We start from the raw sequence: 18,233 nt of genomic DNA, 5'->3' as shown, positions 1-18,233 counted from the left end.
CTCCAACCCGGGGAGCGGGGCCAGTTCCAGCCCCGCAGAGCCAGGCAAGGGGCAGTCCGGCCTTGCGGGGCTCGGGCCAGGTGGCGCTATGCCCAGCAGGGGTTAGTGCCAGAGCAATGGCTGGAAGGCCCAGGGAGCTGGGCCCCGTGACACGTGCAAGCTGGCACAGTCCTGCCCTGTGCGGCAGTACGAGCATCAGCTGGGTACGGGGGGGCCCTACCGAGAAGAACCTCGAGTCGGGGCCCAGGGTTCAACACGATGCCAGCTAGGAGCCAGGCACCGAGCAGCGAGTGCGCTGAACGGGGCTGGCCCGAGACGGCTCCCACCCCGGCAAGCAGGTGCGCCACAGCAGCAAGGGGCCCCCCTGGAGGCAGAGCTGGGATTGGGGGGGTGGGGGGGGGTTAAGGCTCAGCCTAGGGGGTTTGACAGCATGGTGGGGGGGGAGAGCAGAGGGGTTCTGCCCAAGGACCCCTCGTTACAGCCTAGCTCCGTCAATCCCAGCCTGTTTGGCAAAAAGCAGCTGAAAGCCCCCCCATCGTTCGGCACCGACAGGCTGCGGGGGAGTCTCAAGGGCCCGTTCGTCCCCGCAGCTCAGACTACATCTACCACAATGCACCACAGAGTCCCTGCCCCAGTGCACAGTGGGAGATGTAGTTCATCCGGGAGAATAAAAGGGGGACAGGCAGCTGCCAGAGGATGACGCCTGGGGCCAAGGGCAAGCGAGCCCCCGAAAACACGGAGCTTTCTGGCCCCACAAAGCTAAATTTTGCCTGCACACTTTTGGGGGGGGGGGGGAAGAGAATCACTGTTGAAAACCCCATTTTCCGCCCCAAGACAGTTTGGATGAAGCAGCCCAGAGTAGGGGGACACAGCGGAGGACCTTGGCAACTGCTACTGCAGAGACAAAACCGCTCAGGATCACGGAGAGGAGAAAAAAAGCCACCGTCAGGCCTTACACATGAGCAGAGATGCTGCCGTCCCAAGCGGCCGTCCCTGGCTCTCCTCTCGGGAAGCCAAGCCAGTCCCCACGGGGCCCAGAGCAACAGCCTCTGGCACAAGGGGGGCAGGCCCCGAGGTGGGGGAGACGCTAAAGGCCAGGCACAGCAGACAGGATTCACCTAAACAGCTGGGTCCCTCCTACCGCTCCCCCGGCGCTTGCCCTGCACAGGGAAGGAACAAAATACAATCAGTGCCCTGCCCTCCCCGCTAGCGAAGGCCTCAAAATCTTGGTCTTAAAAAGACCTGATGGTGCCCAGATCTCCAGCCCAGAGTGCTCCAGGCGTTTAGGTGGTGAACCACAGCTCACCAGTGCTCTAACCACTGGGCCAGCTGTCCCACCCTGGCTTTACCTTTGTAAAGAAATACTCCCCCCCGCAAACCCCCCCAACAAATCAAGAATAAAAAGCAGGGTTACAAAATAAGTACAACTTTATCAGAGAGGGTTTGGGGGTGTTTCCACGGGGTGGTCTCGTACTTGGTTCAGGGGCAGGTTCTTTCACATGGTCAGACAGCGAGAGGCAGGGGCGCAGCGAGACAAAGCCAGCGAACACGGGCTGCCGGGTTTGGTTTTTTGGTTTTTGTTTTTTTTTTTTGTAAAATTTTTTTTTTCCGTTTTGTTTTTTAATAACGTATTCATGGTTACCAGCCATAGTCATAACAAAAGTTATTCATAATAAAATGTATCTAAAATAACATTTCTATCTGAAACAGGAACCTTGTCTCTACTGTAGAAATAGATGGGGGGGGGGTTGCCCCGGTTGGGGGTGGGGTTGTTTTTTGTACACACTACTATGCGGTATATACTTTGGAAAGGCCTTTAACATTTAAACAGGTAGAAGGGGGAAATTTCTTTTGTACCAGTGGGAGGGGCTCAGCCTGTGGGGCTCATCTACTTTGGGGCATGCGTCTCCCCCCACGCTGTAGAGAGATCCGGGGAGACAAGGGACTTTTTGTCCCAGGGCATCTTTCTGGAAAGAGACAAACTTGTACCGAGGTCTGGGCAGGACCCTGCTCCCCTCTCCCCCCAAAATAAATCCATGGGGCTCTCACGAAGCCCAGTCCTCCCCCAGATTCTCCCCTGCCCCCCCTCAAAGCCCTGGTGTGAACTTCACCCCAGAGTCCCCTCCGCTGCCCCTGAACGCCTGAGGATACCACAAGCCTCGGGGTGACCCCGGTTCTCCGCTGGACGTGGCCCTTTTCACCAGTGCCGCTCCCCTGTTGAAACAGCATTATCTGCGCCCGCCGTTGCCCGGGTATCATTGTCGGCACAAGGTGGTGGAGAAACAGGGGCCCCTTCCCCCAAGCACAACCAGGCCCGCACCCTTCGGCGCCTCATGGGAGCAGAGCTCGGGGAAGGGAACATTTGGAAGGTTTTAAATCTATTTGTTTTTTAAAAATGAGCGGCAAATCAGAAGGAGAAAAAAAAAAAAGTTAATCCAATCAAAAGGGGGGGTTGGGATGGGTAAAAGCCACCCCCCCTGCCCACAGGCTCCTCCCACCCCCCCAGCCCATGTAGTGTTTTTTGTTTTACACACATGCACACGCACACACAAAGCTTGGGGCTTAGGGGAGGGCTCGCTCCTGCCTAATGCCCTGCCCCCCCGAGCTCAGCAGGGCTCAATCCTCATCTCCCCTCACACCCCATCAAGGCATCTAAGGAACAGCTCTGTCCCCGCTGCCCCCCAAACCCAGCGGTGTGTGTGTGTGTCTTCCAGACCACCCCAAAGGGGCTTGCAAACAACCCCCTGCTTCACAGCCCTTTCTCAGTCCCCGGCAAGTTCATTAGCATCGTGAGCACCCCGCACTGTCCTGTGCGGCCCCCGGCCAGGAAGGGGTGCTCTAACCCGGCTGCCCGAGCTCAGTCTGACGGCGCTGCCCACACAGACGAGCTCCGGGCAGGGAGAGGCGACCCACATGCAGAGCCCAACATGGGGGAGCCGCCAATTCATCCAGGGGGGTCTGCCCTGTGCGGGCACAGCCTTCCCAGCCTATGGCAGAGGCACACACACCGGTGGGGGGGGGGGGGGGCAGACACACACACACCCCCCCCACCTATCAACCGAGCTGACCCTCGAGGGCCCCAGATGCAGCCAAACCAAACACCCACCAACCTTCTAATGCTTCAATCATGTAACCCTTATAATTCCCACGGGGGGGGGAATACACCCCAAAGGGTTAAATACCCTCCAATGCTCCAACCCCTCCCTCCCAGGTATCCCCATCACCCCCTACCCGCTCTCTTCAGCCCGGACCCAACACCCCTTCTCTGGGGCGTGGCTTCTTTCCCTGAATCCACCACTTGCCCTATGGGGGAGGGCATGGACCCCTCAAAGGCCACACCCCCAGCCACCCTCTTATGGGGGAGGACGTGGCCCTCCTTCAAAGGCCACGCCCCCAAGTAGTCACAGGGGTGGGGTGGGGAGTTACAGGCACTTAATAACAGTTCCAGAAGAGTTCTCGGCCCCATCTGTGGAGGTGTTTCTCCCCAGCCCGCCCCCCATCGCAGGGATCAGGTGCGAAAAGCAGGCAGGAGGCGAACCCGGAAGAAACCAGCTCGCCAGGTTAGCCCCCCTGGTGCCTTTCGTGGCAACCAGCATCGGCCCAGAGCAGCCGGCCTGCCCCGGGGGGTGGGGAGGAAAGTGAATCAGATGCGCTGTATCCCCCCCTTCTCCACTACTCCCTCTCAGGAGCATTTTTCCCCATGCTGAGAAAGGATGGGTGGGGGGGGAGAGGGGGCGGGAGGACACACACACATGCGTGACCCAAGATCCTGCTGCTTCTGGCTTCGTTACCCTGGGAGTTACAGGATGCAGCTCAGTATTAAACCATAGTTAAAGTAATAATAAAGTAGAAAAATATTAGAACATATAAGATGGTAAGATTGTAGTGAGAGCTTCTTCCAACCCCCGCGCCGTGACGGAGCTGATGGCAAACGCCGGGGGAGGGCAGGAGGGGGGTGGGGTGGAAGATTCAACCACCCCTTTAAGCACCCCCCCCCCAAAAAAAAATAAAGAGAACCCCCTAAAGCTTCTCAGGAACCACGGATCCCCGAGGCTGGTCAGATGGTGGAGGTCTTGTCGGTGCCATCTGTTAGGAGAGAAAACAGGACCAGAGTGTGTTGAGTGTCGAGGCGGAAGGGGACGAGTCGTCGTCCTGTGGCCAGGTTCGGGGCAAGGGCATTCATAAGGGGCCAGTGATTCCGTGTGCCTGGCGGCAGCTCCACTCACAACACAGAGACACCAGGAATTTGCTGGGCCCCCCAAACGCCAAGAGTAGCGGGAGGTCTTGGCCCAGGGTTTTGCTGCCGACTACGCCAGCTACGTGCTGGGTTCTGTCACAGGAGCCCCATTGCAGACAAGGTCACTGCTAGATACATGCGCCCCATGCGTCTGGCTGCGATCTAGGGCTGTGAGAGCGTCGCCCACCCTGGGATGGGGGTCAAGGGGAGGGATCGGGCCCCACCTCAGTCTCCCGGGGACCTGCTGGCTTGTAACCCCCTTGAACACCCTCCCATCCCCGGGCGGACCCTGCGTCTCACCGCCCAGCGCGTGCTCAGTCATGCTCAGGCACAGCGACTCCAGCGTGGGGTTGATCTCCAGGTCTGTTCCAGGGATCTGGCAATCTAGAGAGGGGGGCCGGAGGAACGGGATTAGCCATGTGGCCCCCACACTCCCTGATGGGCAATGGAAACTGGATTCATGCAGCACTCATGACCGCCCTGGCCCACCCAGCAAGGTGGCAGCTTTGAGCCTCATTCCGTTATTAACCCCTGTGCTGCCAACTTCTCCACTGAAAAATGGTCAGTGATGGAGAATCCAGTAATTGGGCTGGGAATAGAACCCAGGACTCGCTCTCACTGCACCCCACGCCCCTCCCAGAACCAGGGATAGAACCCAGGAGTCCTGGTTCCCAGACTCCACTGCTCTAACCCACTAGACCCCACGCCCCTCCCAGAACCAGGGATAGAACCCAGGAGTCCTGGTTCCCAGACTCCACTGCTCTAACCCACTAGACCCCACGCCCCTCCCAGAACCAGGGATAGAACCCAGGAGTCCTGACTTGCAGCAGATGGACGCTACTTGCCAAAACGTGCAGCCTGCTCTGGGGAGGAGCATGGCAGGCTTACACCCCACAGCCAGAGAGGAGGAGGAGGAGAGCGAGTTTGCAGCAGATGGCCTCCTGCGGACCTGAGCTGGGCAGAACAGTCTCTCCAAGAACATCTCCTGTCTTGAGTCTGCCAAGGGCTGGTACCAGAAGGAGAGCGACCAGGCTACTCACCCTGGGGGAACATGATGATGGCCTGCGGGGACGTGTGGACGGGTAGCGAATGGGTGCGCTGGACCGAGCTGCGGCTCTGGCCGGGCATGCTGTTGCTGCCCCCGGGATTGGCGAACCACAGGTTCTGCGGCGAGAGGGGAAGACGGGCTAGATGATGCAGGAGACTGGCACAGAATAGCTGGCTCCCCCAGGCTCACCCGCGCCAGCCTGGCATACGGGGGATCCGGAGACAACGTTCCATAGCAGCAAAGGATTGGGGCGGCTCCGAGTCACGCTCCCCTGGAAGGAACAGCGGGCTGACGCCACGCTGGGAGAGGGGGCTGGCCTCCCGCGTCAGAGCGAGTCACAAGGCCCTTCTGCAAAAGGGGGAAGGCCCTGGCACCCCCCAGGGGCGGGGAGGTGACACTGCAAGGGGAGAGCCCAGCTTGATTCTGCAATCCCAGGGCCATCAGAGAGAACCCCGCTTTTCGACCTCACAGAGCAGCTCTTAACCCTCCCTCCTCCAAACAGGGAGCTCCACCAGGCCATTTAGAGAGCAGAAATTCATTTTAAAAAGGGGGGCCCCCCATCAATTTATCCTGCTCTAGCCATTAGATCCCACTCCTTTCCTACAGCCAGGAATGGGGCTCAGAAGTCCCCCCGCCTGCCCTGCTCTAACCACTAGCACTGGGGATAGAACCCAGGAGTCCTGGCTCCCAGTTCCATCTAGGATACCTATCTGGCTTCTGTCACAGTAATACACAAGCACCTCACAATCTAACATATTTGTCCTCAAATGTCCCCTAGCAGGCAGGGCAGATCGATTAACCCCATAATAACATGGAGAAACTGAGGCACAGAGAGACTATGATGGAGAATCTAATGGCTGGTCTGAGAACAGAACCTGGAAGTCCTGACTCCCAGCCCTCCTGCTCTAACCACTAGACCCTACTCCCCTCCCAGAGCTTGGGATTGAACCCAGGAGTCCTGGCTCCCAGCCCTCCCCAGTGGACCCCACTCCCTTCCCAGCCCTGTGTTCACAGAACTACACGTCTCTCTACAACCTGCTGACCTATACCGACGAGCCCTTCTAGATTGGTACACACTGCTCCCATTCATTGTAAAATCCCCTTTGGCTCGGCTGCGGCTTCAGCCAGAGCCACGGGGAGTCTGGTTCGAGAAACCGGCCCACGCCCGCGGCTAGAGCGACACCACCCGCCCCGCCGGACTCACCTGTCGTCCCTGGCTCCCGATGGGGCTGGTAAGTGCATGCCGAGGCAAGACCCCTCCCATCCCCGCTGGGCTCAGCAGCCCCAGGCGGCTCGGGGGCATGGCTCGAGGGGGCATCTGGAACGGCCGCTGCCCTCTGCGCGCGACACCCACCCCCACAGATCCAGCTATGGGGAGAGAGTTGGAACCAAAGGCCCATCTAGGGGAGGGGAGAAGGTGAAAAAAATAAAGGCCTGTTTTCAAGTCACCAGAGATTCTAGCTGCTTGCAGCATCCCTTGGGATTGACCCCGAAACCGCCCCCCCCCCCCACACACAAAATTTCACATGGGACAGGTATTTGAAGCCCCTCCTCCTCCAGCAGCCCACACACCTTAGTGTCTCGGGGCGTTAGACACACCTGGTCCAAGTGATATGTGATGTGTGGCGGGCGGGGGAGCACTAGAGAAGCCTAGAGGATGGGACTGGTTTTCAGATGGTGCTTAGCACCCTCCCACCCTTGTGAAAACAAAGGTCTTTTAATGGCATCTCAAGTGGCCTCCCCCACCTGCCACTTGAAAATCTGGCCTCCGCAGAGACAGATTGCCCCTTCGAACCGGGCTTTACCCCTCTCCGCTCCCCCCAGGAGGAGAGTCACAAACTAAACGGGCTTCCCCTGGTTGCAGCCGACGTGGGGATGGATTCCAGCTGGCTACTAGCGGTCAAAAGCATCCCAGCTCCCAGACACAGGAACAGGAAGAGAGCCGGGGATGGCTGACAGGTGACCCGAGCTGCTCAGCCTGCACTGGCGGGCAGCGCAGAGCTGGGCTTCGAAACGCACATGAGCCAGCCATGCCCGCTAGGATTTGTGACCCCCCCGCCCCACAACCCAGCCAGCCCTGTCGGTCATCCCATCCCCTGGGCTCGTCAGGGGAAGGCTTCAGAGCTGGAGCATGCGGGATTTCGTAACGCAATCGTGTTGTTTCTGGGCCCCTGGGAGCGACCGGCCAGCTTCCCAGCCCCCTCAGAGGCGGGGAAGGGCTGGAATTGCGACAAGGAGCGACCTGCCCATAGCTATGACCCCAGAGAGCTGGGAATAGAACCCAGGAGTCCCAACCCCTAGTCCCCGTCCATGCTCTAACTGCTAGGTCCCGCTGCCTCCCTTCCACAGCCATAAATCCTAGTGATCTAGGAGCCAAGTGACTCCAGGCACTGCTGGGACACCCCCACCCCCAACTTATTTATTGGTTGCACCTAGCAACTGCTATTGGGGCCCCATTGTGCTGGGTGCTGCCCAGACAGGCCCTGTTCTGAAGAGCTTAGTCTAAATAGACAGGGTGGAGGGGAAACTGAGGCAGCCTAAGTCACACATCAAGGCAAGAGCTGGGACCAGAACCCAGGTCCCGGAGAGCCTGATCCACTGGGCCATACTGTCTAGCCAGATCACCCAGGGGGTGTTATTCAGCACTGTCCCCACTCTGCCCCATACTCCCAGCCTTCATGCCATTCTACAGCTGAGCCCTGAAACCTCGCCACGCCTACCCTTTCTGCTGGCGGTACCCTTGCATGTCGAGCACTGCCTTCCGGGGGAACGCCCGAAGCAGCTTCAGCACCTGCTGCTTCCAGGACAACAGCCTCTTCTTCTGCGTCTCCGTGAATGCCTGCGGCACACAGGGACAGCGCAGTCAGGACGCCGGGCTGGCGCCAGGGCGTAGGGAGGGGGCGGGAGCAGCTGTGGGTAGGAGGGGCACAGAACAGGGGGCACTTTGCTACAGAGAGGGGAGGAAATGGAGGGATTCGAGCACACACCCAGCCCAAAGCAGATGTGTGTGTGGAGGTGCGGGGGGTGGGAAAAAGGCCCTTAAATGACCTGCCTGGATCAGTTCAACAGCCCTGGGGCCTGGCCTGCTGGGCACGGCAGAGCAGAACCCTGGAGTCCTGAGGGGACCCAGCAGCCCCCGCCCCTGGACCAGAGGGAGGTTTCCATGCAGACGATACCTCGTGAGTCAGGCACTTCTCTATGAGCTGGAGGTAACTGGTGATGTTCTCCTCATCAGGCCGGGAGACGAGCAGCTGTGTGCACACTGCGAGGAGAGCAGAGGGGTTACTCCCCGGGCCCTTCCAGAGCATCTCCCCTCCTCCCCACCCCCCGGACGTTCAGCATCATGCCCCCTGGAGGTGGGTCGGCAGAGGTGGATGCTGCAGCACACACGAAAAGGGACTCGCCCAAGGACAAGCGGTGAACAAGCAGCAGGGCTGGAAAGAACCCAGGAGTCCTGCCAGTCCCACCATTGCTCTAACCACTCAGTCCCCACTTCCCTGCCCCAGCCAGGAATAGAACCCAGGAGTCCCAACTCCCAAGCCCCCCGCTGCTTTCACCACTAGACCCCACTCCCCACCCACAACTGGAATAGAACCCAGGTCCAGGTCCCCCCTGCTCTAACCACTAGACCCCACCTCCCTCCCCCAGCCAGGAATAGAACCCAGGATTCCTGACCACCCACACCTGGAGTCAGGAAGAGAACCCAGGTGTCCTGTGCCTAACACACACAGCCAACCTTCCTCACACACTTGGTTTTGTTTCACCGCTAGAGAACCCAGGCGTCCTGTGCCCAGCTCCCGCCCCCTCCCCCAACAGATGAGATAAGTCATCCAGCTTCCCGGCCCCGCCAAGTGGGAGTCAGTGGGACCCATCCACCTGAAACAGGGCTGGAGACATCAGTCAGCCCCAGCCACACATGCCAACTTGAGGGCATGCCCCCAAATCTGTACCGCCCCTATCTGGGAGAGAAGCACCAACGTTCCCTCTAGCATCCCGGGACCCCCACAATGATGAGCTCCCTGAATGCCACTGCGGGAGAGGAAGCGCCTTCCGGACCAGACGCCCTTACCTTTCCCCATCACCCGGGTGAACTGCCCTGGGATGTCCCCTTCCGCGATGGGTGCTGTGGCCGACTCCCCGTCGCAGGGGGAGGCCGTCTGGGATGGGAAGCCGTCCACCGCAGGCTCCTTGTCCTCTGCCCCATTGGTGGCTTTGTCCAGGCCCGGCCTGGGGGCTCCGTGGCGCTCGGGCACCGCCTGCTGCCCCTCCTTGGGCGTGGGCATGGCCTGGAGGGAGCTGTATGCTTTGATGGGCGTGATGATTATCTGCTGGAGCTCCTGGAGCGCGTTCCACAGGTTCCCTCCTTCAAGGATGTCCTGCGGGGGGGCCAGGGAAAGGGGGCGGGGAAGATGCCATGAAAAATTAAGGGCAGCTCCACATCTCAAAAAGGACCAAGGGGCTCAGTGGTCCAAGCATCAGGATCATGGGTTCGAGTCCCAGCAGCAGAAAGAGAGTTGTAGGTAATTTAGGACTTGCAGCCACAAGATCCTGTCTGCCCTGCACGGCACCTGCCCAGAGATCTTGGGTTTTAACCCCAGCAGCCTCGAAGCAAACTCCCCCAGCTGCTGTGCCGTGAACCAGGGGAATAGCCCCTTTCCGCATTGGAGACCAAATCAGTGCGCAGCCCCATGCCCGCTCCCCTCCCGGTGCTCCTGGTTATCCAGGCTTCCAGCTGGTTTCACAGCCAGGGGCACTCCTGGAGCTATGGGAATGCTGGCTAATGCAGAGCCTTTCACCAGTGCAAACCAGCAGTGCCACCCACTACATGAATTCCGGTAGCACCTAGAGGCCCTGACCAAGATCAGGGCTGTGCCCCCCACCCCCTTTTGCACCAGGTGCTGTGCAGGCCCCGAGCGAGAGGCACAGATCCCAAGAAGCTCACAGCCTAAGCAAGGGCTGCGATCCTCATTTTACAGATGAGAGATTCGAGGAGCCTAAAGAAGAGTCAGGAATCAACCCCGGGTCCCAGCTGGGTGCCTTGACCCTGAGGCCTCCAGTTCAGAGCTCACAGGGGAAGCCAGTGGGTCTTTTACCTTCTCCAGAGACTTGAGAACGCTCTGCCTCTCCCGCAGCTTCTGGATGCTCAGGGCAATTTTGTGCCTGGCTCCTTTGGTCACGTTCTGTGCAGGAAGGAAGATATGTGGGAGTGGAGGCGACAGCCACAGATGCAGCCACCCCCGCCCCTGACAGACTCAGAGACATGCCCTGGGAACAGGTCCCAGCCACAGGTGCCCCCTGGGTGCCACGCAGCCCGAAAGGAACTCGGGGCTCTTCCAGCCATTCCCCCCAGGGGTAGGTGGGAATTTCAGGCTCAAGGTATCCAGAGAAGCGCCTGGAATTTAGCAATCAGATCAAATCAGGAGCGAAGTGAAACCTCCAGTGGCGTCTCATCTGCCTGGGCCAGGAGCTATGGGAATGGTGGTAGGTGCCCATGCGTTTATGCAGTCCTGAGAGCTCTCTTCCAGCTCGGGGGTGCAGGAGTGGCCCCCTAAGTCTGTGGAAGACCCATGTCCTACAACACCACAGTCCCCCCGTCCCCTGGCTGGGACCCACAAGGTGGCTGCTGCCCTCAAGCAGCGCACGGTCGGGTGGAGGCTGGGACCCTGCTGTCCCCTCCTCACCTGGGACTCCAGATGCTGCTCCGTGAGGGTCATCATCTCTTCGTACGTCATCTGGGAGAAGAGGGCTGCGTACTTGTGCAGGCGAAGGCTCTTCAGCCACGAGGGGACATCTGTGGAGACGGGAAAGACCAGCCCTTTAGAGCGACCTAGGCCACCAGCCACTGGCCAGGCCTGGGAAAGCTTCCACGGCCACAGGATGGCGACAGCTCCCGGGACCGCCGGCGTTACGTACCAGTCACTTTGGGGCTCCCCAGACCCAGAGGAGCATACCCCTTTCAAGGCAGGGCCTTCTCAGGTGACAAGGGGTGTGTGTGAGAGAGGGTATGTGAAAGGCATTCACATATGTGTGTGTGTGTGGGGGGGAAACGAGATTACAGACCATGGCTAGCTGATACCCACAGCAAGATTCCCATCAATAGAGCTCTGAAAATCCATGGATATCCGCTTCATATCCGTGGGCCATTTTTGCCGATAGTGGACCGGATGCAGATACAACCACGCAGGGAGCTCTACTCACTGGTGGCACCTGGCTGGGAGGAGGGGGAGGGGGGCCGTCCAGCACCCGCTCGCCACGTCACTTCCTGTCCAGCAGCTCGGGCCCCTCGGGCAGAGCCAGCATCCCCACCATGGCCTGGCCCAGCAGCACTGGCCACGCTCCCAGTCCCAGCCCGCCGGCTCCTGGGATTGGACCCAGTGCCCAACCCCTCCCCCTAACTGTGATGCAACATACACCGCTGCTGCCACGTGCCGTTGCTTGTGAGCCCCTGGGAGCAGCACGCGATGTGACCCCCAACTTCCCCTCTGCACCGCCCCTTCTCCTTGAGGCCCCTCCCCCTCCCTTGCTAGAGGGCTTGCTGCTGAGGTGTGGATACAGGTGAAAGACGGCTAGCGGATCATGGGTTGATCCTGGCGGATGCGGATCCACATTTTTGTATCTGCGCAGGGCTCTACCCGTCACGGAGATAGGAAAGGCTCATCCCCCTTGCTCACCGCTGCCCTTGTCCCCCCAGCCCCTGGCCAAGCAGCCCTGGTCAAATCGCTGGGAGCCCCCTGGTTACGGCTGCACAGACAGGGGTCTGATCCAGTATGGGAGCCCTGCGTTCCCAATGTCGGCCGGCAGAGCGAGGCAGTCGGGGTTCCCTCCCCAGCACGGGGTTCCCTACCCAGCATGGGGTGACCCCCCTCCCACGCCGTACCTTTCATGCCACTGCCATCCTCCTGGAAGGTGTTGCGGCTGCCGATCTGCTCTTCCGTCTGTTCGCTGCCCGAGGAGGCCACGCTGCTCTGGGGGGACAGGGGCGCGTGGTCCCCCGGGATGAAAGCCTGCCGGGCACACAGCTCATCGGGGCTCATCCACTCGCCAGGGGCCTGCGGGCTGGTGGGGATGAGGGACATGGAGCGCTTGAGCGGGCTGGGGTGGATTTGGCAGGGCAGAGCTGGAAGGGGAAGGCAGAGAATTAACATAGAATCATAGAATATCAGGGTTGGAAGGGACCTCAGGAGGTCATCTAGTCCAACCCCCTGCTCAAAAGCAGGACCAATCCCCAATTAAATCATCCCAGCCAGGGCTTTGTCAAGCCTGACCTTAAAAACTTCTAAGGAAGGAGATTCTACCACCTCCCTAGGTAACGCATTCCAGTGTTTCACCACCCTCCTAGTGAAAAAGTTTTTCCTAATATCCAACCTAAACCTCCCCACTGCAACTTGAGACCATTACTCCTTGTCCTGTCCTCTTCCACCACTGAGAATAGTCTAGAACCATCCTCTCTGGAACCACCTCTCAGGTAGTTGAAAGCAGCTATCAAATCCCCCCTCATTCTTCTCTTCTGCAGACTAAACAATCCCAGTTCCTGACAACATCAGGACTGGATCTCCTATCCTACAGACCTACCAGGGAGGATGAGCGTGGCGCGGAGAGATCAGACACCTACACCTCAGGGCAGCCAATGCCTCACGGCCTTGCGCTCAGGAAGTCCTTCTTAGCCAGGCTCCTGCTCTCTATATTCAGGATACAGCCCCAGAATGGGCCCTGCCCCCCCAGCAAGGCTCCCCCAGAGCCACTTGAGCAGAATTCTCTACATGGCTATGGTGCATTTCATCCAAGGCTCTTGATGCAACTGAGAAGCAGGAGTCAGGACCCCTCCCCGGGAAGTGGCCTGCTCCAGGGCATGCAGAGAATCGACAGCACAACTGAGAACCAAACCCACACCTACTGGGGGGAACTAACGTGACCACACTCTCTTTGCCAGTCACCCGTGCAGAGGGACGAACAGCAGCAAATGGCTTAGGAGGGTCAATCTGGGCAGGGGGGTTGCATCCGGACTAGGGTGACCAGACAGCAAATATGAAAAAAAATCGAGAGGGGGATGGGGGGGGGTAGGAGCCTATATAAGAAAAAGACCCCAAAATCGGGACATCTGGTCACCCTAATCTGGACTGACCTGGCATCTGCACTGCTAGGTGCTCTGTCTGCTTCCACAGCATCGTGAAGCAGCCGGGGAGCAGTTCAACCCCCATCTTGGCTCCCTGCTGTATTTGGAGGCAGTGAAAGGAGGCAGGTATCCTCCACCCCCAGCCACCGCTCTCTCCCGCTCCCTTGCCACGGATCTCCCACTATCCCGAGTGCCCCTGTGGGGGCTGCCAAGGAGCTAGCCAACACCAAGCAGGGGGATGGCAGATGAGCAAGGCAGAGCCCAGTTCGGCCAAGGGACCCAGGTTGTAAGTTACAGCCAGGGCGGTGAAGCAGGTGTGAGGTCTAATCGCCGCTCTGGGATGCAGCTGGTTTTTCCCCTGAAGTCTACAAACCCTGGGCACACCCTCAGAGGCGTTCAAGGGGACGCTGGTAAGTCAAACTCCGTTTTGATTCGTGTTGTTCCTGTTTCTGTGTGAAGAGAACATACGTTTTCTCCCCTCCTACTCCCCGCACAGACACTGGACAGCTGGGGGCTGCAGGGAGGGAAATCCACCTGGAACCGCCCCAATGGGAGGAAGAGGAGACTAAAGGGAAGGAAAAAGTGTCTGAAGGGACGAGTAAATCTGATTAGCTTTAATAATCATTCCTGTTTCTTTAATAGAATTAGAGGCAGTTATTGTGTGTGTGTGTGGGGGGGTGTCAGTAGGTCACCTCCGAAACTGACACCCGCAGCCGCCCATCTTGACACTTCCCTGACCATCTTCAATCTTCATTTACCTTGCCAGTCCCTGTGGCATCTGTACGTACGTGTAAGCACACCCCCAGCTGCCACGGCACGTAGGACTCCAAGCACTTCAGATGCCCAAAGCACTGTGCAAACATTAACTAATGCCCCTTGGGATGGAAGGGCAACCAATATTATCAGCCCCATTTTATAGATGGGGAAACTGAGACACTGGGCACTGACATGCCAAGCCCTGCCTCCTCCATTGTCAGAGCTTAGATTTGATCTGTCGTCATCCCCCCTTCCTAGGCACACTCCCACGCCTCCAACCCCCCTGCTGTTTGGGCCTCAAAATATTTTCTTCTGGGGCCTATCAGAAAGCAGGCGCGGACTCTGAGGAGGAAGCATGGCTCAGCTGATAGGGACTCAGAACTCCTGGGTTCTGTTCCCATCTCTCCTGCTGACTAGCCACAGGCAAGTGGCTTTACCCACTCTGTGCCTCAGTTTCCCCATGGGTAAAGCTGCATCTCTGTCGAGTATTTTGAGCTCTACAGAAGGCAGCCATGAGAATGATTAGAAAACATGCCTTAGAGAGAGACTCAAGGAACTCAGTCTACACAGTGTAAGGAAAAGGTTAAGAGATGACTTGATCCCAGATTAAGTACCTACATGGGGAACAAATATTTGATCATGGGCTCTTCAAGCTAGCAGACTGGAAATAAGGTTACATTGGCCTCTAAGCTCCTACCTACTGCCCACGCCCCATCCTGTCCCCTCCCCGCCATGTACCTGCATTTGCGTTGCTTCCGATGCTGTTGATGGCAGAGGGCACCGAGCTGGAGGAGTGGAAAGGCAAGTGTCCGTTTTCTCGGGGCAGCTTCTCCTGCCAGCCGTGTCCCAGCTCCCCCATGCCCGAGTCCACCGGGCCCTGCCACTCGTCCGAGCCCTGGCGCGAGTGGTATGCAGTGTCAGGCCGGCCCCTGCCCTGGCCGGAGTAGCCGCTAGACAGGCGTTCCTCAAGGTGGTTGAGCCATAGGGCCAGGGAGTTGCGATCGTCCAGCGTGGTGGCCGGGTGGATGAGGGCGTAGGACAGCAGCTGCCGGCTTTCCTCGATGAACAGGTTGCTCTCGATGGAGTAGGCCAGGACCTTCTGCAATAGCTTCATGTATTCGGACTTGGCTTCCGTGTTGCCAGGCTGTAGCAGGGGCAGGTGAGAGAGGAGCAGGGAGACCACCTTGTCCTTCGATTCCTGGTGCCACTGGCTGATGACAGCTGTTTGGGGGAGAGGGGGCAGAGAAGGGTGAAGAACAGGAACAAAAGGGAGCCTGCTCCTTCCTCCAGTGGCTTTCGCCACAGAGAAATCAATGCAGCCAATTCTGGGGAGGAACAAGACAGCTGGTGAAGGAGTGTGTAGGAACACTCGCAACAGCTTCAGGCAGGGAGATTTGTATACTACCGAAAACCACAGTGTGGCATCACCAAGGGGGCTTACCAGAGCCAGATACCTGGAATGACGCCCCGCCCCCAGACACGGTGATCTCAAGCAATCCAGGCGATCAGTCTGTGTCCCCCCCCAAAATGCCACCACTTCCAGCAACAAAGAGAGCTCCACGGACTTTACAAATGGGGTCTCATTACTCCCACTTTACAGCTGGGGAAACCGAGGCACGGAGAAGGCAGAGACTTGCCCAAGGTCAGCGGCAGACCTGGGCTCATCAGACCCTGGGCTTAAAGCCCAGTGCTCGATCCACTAGGTCAGGCCACCTCTTCCTGCTGAACTCTTCCGATTTCCTCTGCCCAGAACTAACGGGGTTTGAACTCCCTTCCCCCGCACAGCGTGCGGAACTTAAAGACAGGAATCGATTTGGGCAGGGAGGGTAAAAGAGGGCTTCAAAGGGAGAGGGCGCACCACGCTGAAGCGGACATATTTGTTACGGGAGTAAGGGGCGGGGGGGGAGTTGAGGGACGTGAGCCGTGGGAGCCTGGCAGAGAGATTTCTCAACCATGTAGGGATTAGGTAAATAACCGTACAGTTATTGGGAAATAACCAAGTGCACAGCCAACCCAGCTCAAGAAGCAAATGGCGCTGGCTGGACGAGGAGGCCAGCAGAGAGAGCATAAGGGCTTGTGAACCAGAGCAGTGTGTCCCAACTTTCTTCCAAAGAAGGGGCGAGTCCTAGGTCCTATATCCGAGCGCCTCAAAATCTTTAGTGGGACAGAGAAAGGCGACTGTCCACATTGCACAGATGGAGAAACTGAGGAAGGCAGTGGCAAAGTGACGTGCCCTGGGAGTTTGTGGCAGAGCTGGGAATTGAACCTAGGTCTCCAAGTCCTAGGTTAGTGCCTAACCACTGGACTGTCCTTCCTTGCCTTTGCCAGCTACCCCACACTCAGTGGGCAGTGGAATAAAATCCTAAACATTTGATATCGGTTCAGGGAGGATCAGAGTCATAGTTTGAACCATAGGCGCTGGATCACCCACGGGAAAAAACAAACAAACAGTGGGTGCTAAGCACCCACCGGCAACCCCAACAATCAGCTTATCCCCCCGCCCCCTCCCCCCCAAGGGCTCCTGCCAGCCGTGTTCAGTGGTGTGCAGGAAGCGTGGGGGGGGGGGGGGGGAGAGGGGAGGAGAAAGAGGCAAGGGGAGGGAGTGGGAGCAGAGCCTGGGGCAGAGCAGGGGTCAGAGCAGGGGTCAAGCACCCCCTAGGAACTCGGTGCCTCTGGTTTGAACCCCAGGCGCGAGCAAACAAAGTCATAAGAACCATAATTAATTTCACCGGATGAAATTAACGGGCAGCAGGTTTAAAACAAACAAAAGGAAGTGGGTCTTCACACAGCACACAGTCAACCTGCGGAACTCATTGCCAGGGGATGTTGTAAAGGCCAAAAGAATAACTAGATAAGTTCCTGGAGGATTGGTCCATTAATGGCTATTAGACACAATGCTCAGGGACACAACCCCATGCTCCGGGTGTCCCTAAACGGCCAGAAACAGAGTGGACGACAAGGGATGGACCACTCGAAACCGCCCTGTTCTGTTCATTCCCTCTGAAGTACCTGGTGCTGGCCACTGTCAGAAGACAGGATACTGGGCTAGATGGACCCAATATGGCCGTTCTTATGTCAAATGTTGATCTCAAGCAAGACAAATTTTAAGGAAGGGGGCTTTATCTAAGGTACCCCACACTCGAACCACCTCAGGTTTGGATCGGTCACGCTATGCTGGACCCCCATGAGGCACAGAAAGTTTCAAGACCATCCAAGTCAGTCTCCGAATTTTAGAGCTCTTAGGAAAGTCAGCTGTTCAACAGTAAGCTAGACCCAACCTTAACTCAAGCAGGTGTTACAGCCTCTTTGGAATCGCCAACTCTCAGCAGAGATGACCAAGCCCCCTCAGCCGTCAGAGACGGTACCACAGCGTTCCAGGACAATGGGTGTGAAGGTCTTGGGTCAGAGGAGATCCAAGGTCCCATCCACTCTGCATGGACATGAAGATCTCCTTGGTTACTTTCCGAGGGAGCAGGGTTTCCCTGCCCTGGTTTCCTGAGCCAAAATTTCCTCTCTCACCTCCAGCTGGTCTGCCTTGCTCTCCCCACCAGAAGCAGCTGCGTTGGAGATGCTGTCAGCACAGTCCGTGCAGCTCCAACAGAGGGGTGCCTGCAGCTCCCTCAACACTACCTCCCTGCTACTGACTGACTGCGTATGGACTGAGGGGTCACTTTACTGCCCTGCCTCAGTTTCCCCAACGCCACGGGGAATGCATTTGGATGCTTGCGGCTCTGGACATCTCTTCCCTGGCAGCACAGGCTGCAGAACTGGGATCTCTTGTTCTTTAATAGTGACTTTGGGAGAAATTTTCCCTGCAAAGTCAGAGCAGACAGATTCCAGCACACCCCGCCACCACCGCGGGCAGATGCCCAAAGGATACAGTTACAGGCCCGGAGCAACCCATTAATTGCGCGGGGGGGGGGGGGGGGAAGGAGACCACAGACTGGAAGGGCGGAGTCTGCTCAGCTGCGTGCCTGTCGGATGGAAGATACCCTCTGCCAAGGGAAGCTGCAATGAGCGACACATGCAGGCTCAGCAATCTTAATTCTTTAAACCTTAGCTCCTACCCACTGTTTCCT

The 18,233-nt window shown here is 58.1% G+C and overlaps 1 protein-coding gene across 1 annotated transcript in view; it reads right to left on the bottom strand.

Moving 5' to 3' along the window:
* Positions 1 to 1,410: 1,410 nt before the first annotated feature.
* SAMD4B (sterile alpha motif domain containing 4B) overlaps positions 1,411 to 18,233 on the bottom strand; it is a 34,626-nt gene continuing 17,803 nt past the window's right edge. Inside the window, exons 3-13 of the mRNA XM_084612263.1 lie at positions 14,893 to 15,375; positions 12,163 to 12,402; positions 10,967 to 11,076; positions 10,379 to 10,465; positions 9,355 to 9,661; positions 8,462 to 8,547; positions 8,006 to 8,124; positions 6,490 to 6,685; positions 5,278 to 5,401; positions 4,538 to 4,621; positions 1,411 to 4,086 (exon numbers count right to left, since the gene is read on the bottom strand). Of these exons, the coding sequence (XP_084468389.1) occupies positions 4,058 to 4,086; positions 4,538 to 4,621; positions 5,278 to 5,401; positions 6,490 to 6,685; positions 8,006 to 8,124; positions 8,462 to 8,547; positions 9,355 to 9,661; positions 10,379 to 10,465; positions 10,967 to 11,076; positions 12,163 to 12,402; positions 14,893 to 15,375 (1,865 nt within the window). The 3' untranslated portion in view covers positions 1,411 to 4,057. The remainder of the gene's footprint in view (positions 4,087 to 4,537; positions 4,622 to 5,277; positions 5,402 to 6,489; positions 6,686 to 8,005; positions 8,125 to 8,461; positions 8,548 to 9,354; positions 9,662 to 10,378; positions 10,466 to 10,966; positions 11,077 to 12,162; positions 12,403 to 14,892; positions 15,376 to 18,233) is intronic.

The sequence above is a fragment of the Lepidochelys olivacea genome, assembly GCF_965140295.1.
Source record: "Lepidochelys olivacea isolate rLepOli2 genome assembly, chromosome: 23".
Classification (NCBI taxonomy): domain Eukaryota; kingdom Metazoa; phylum Chordata; order Testudines; family Cheloniidae; genus Lepidochelys; species Lepidochelys olivacea.
Note: the sequence above shows the minus strand (reverse complement) of the source record. Positions and strands in the feature narration are given on the sequence as shown.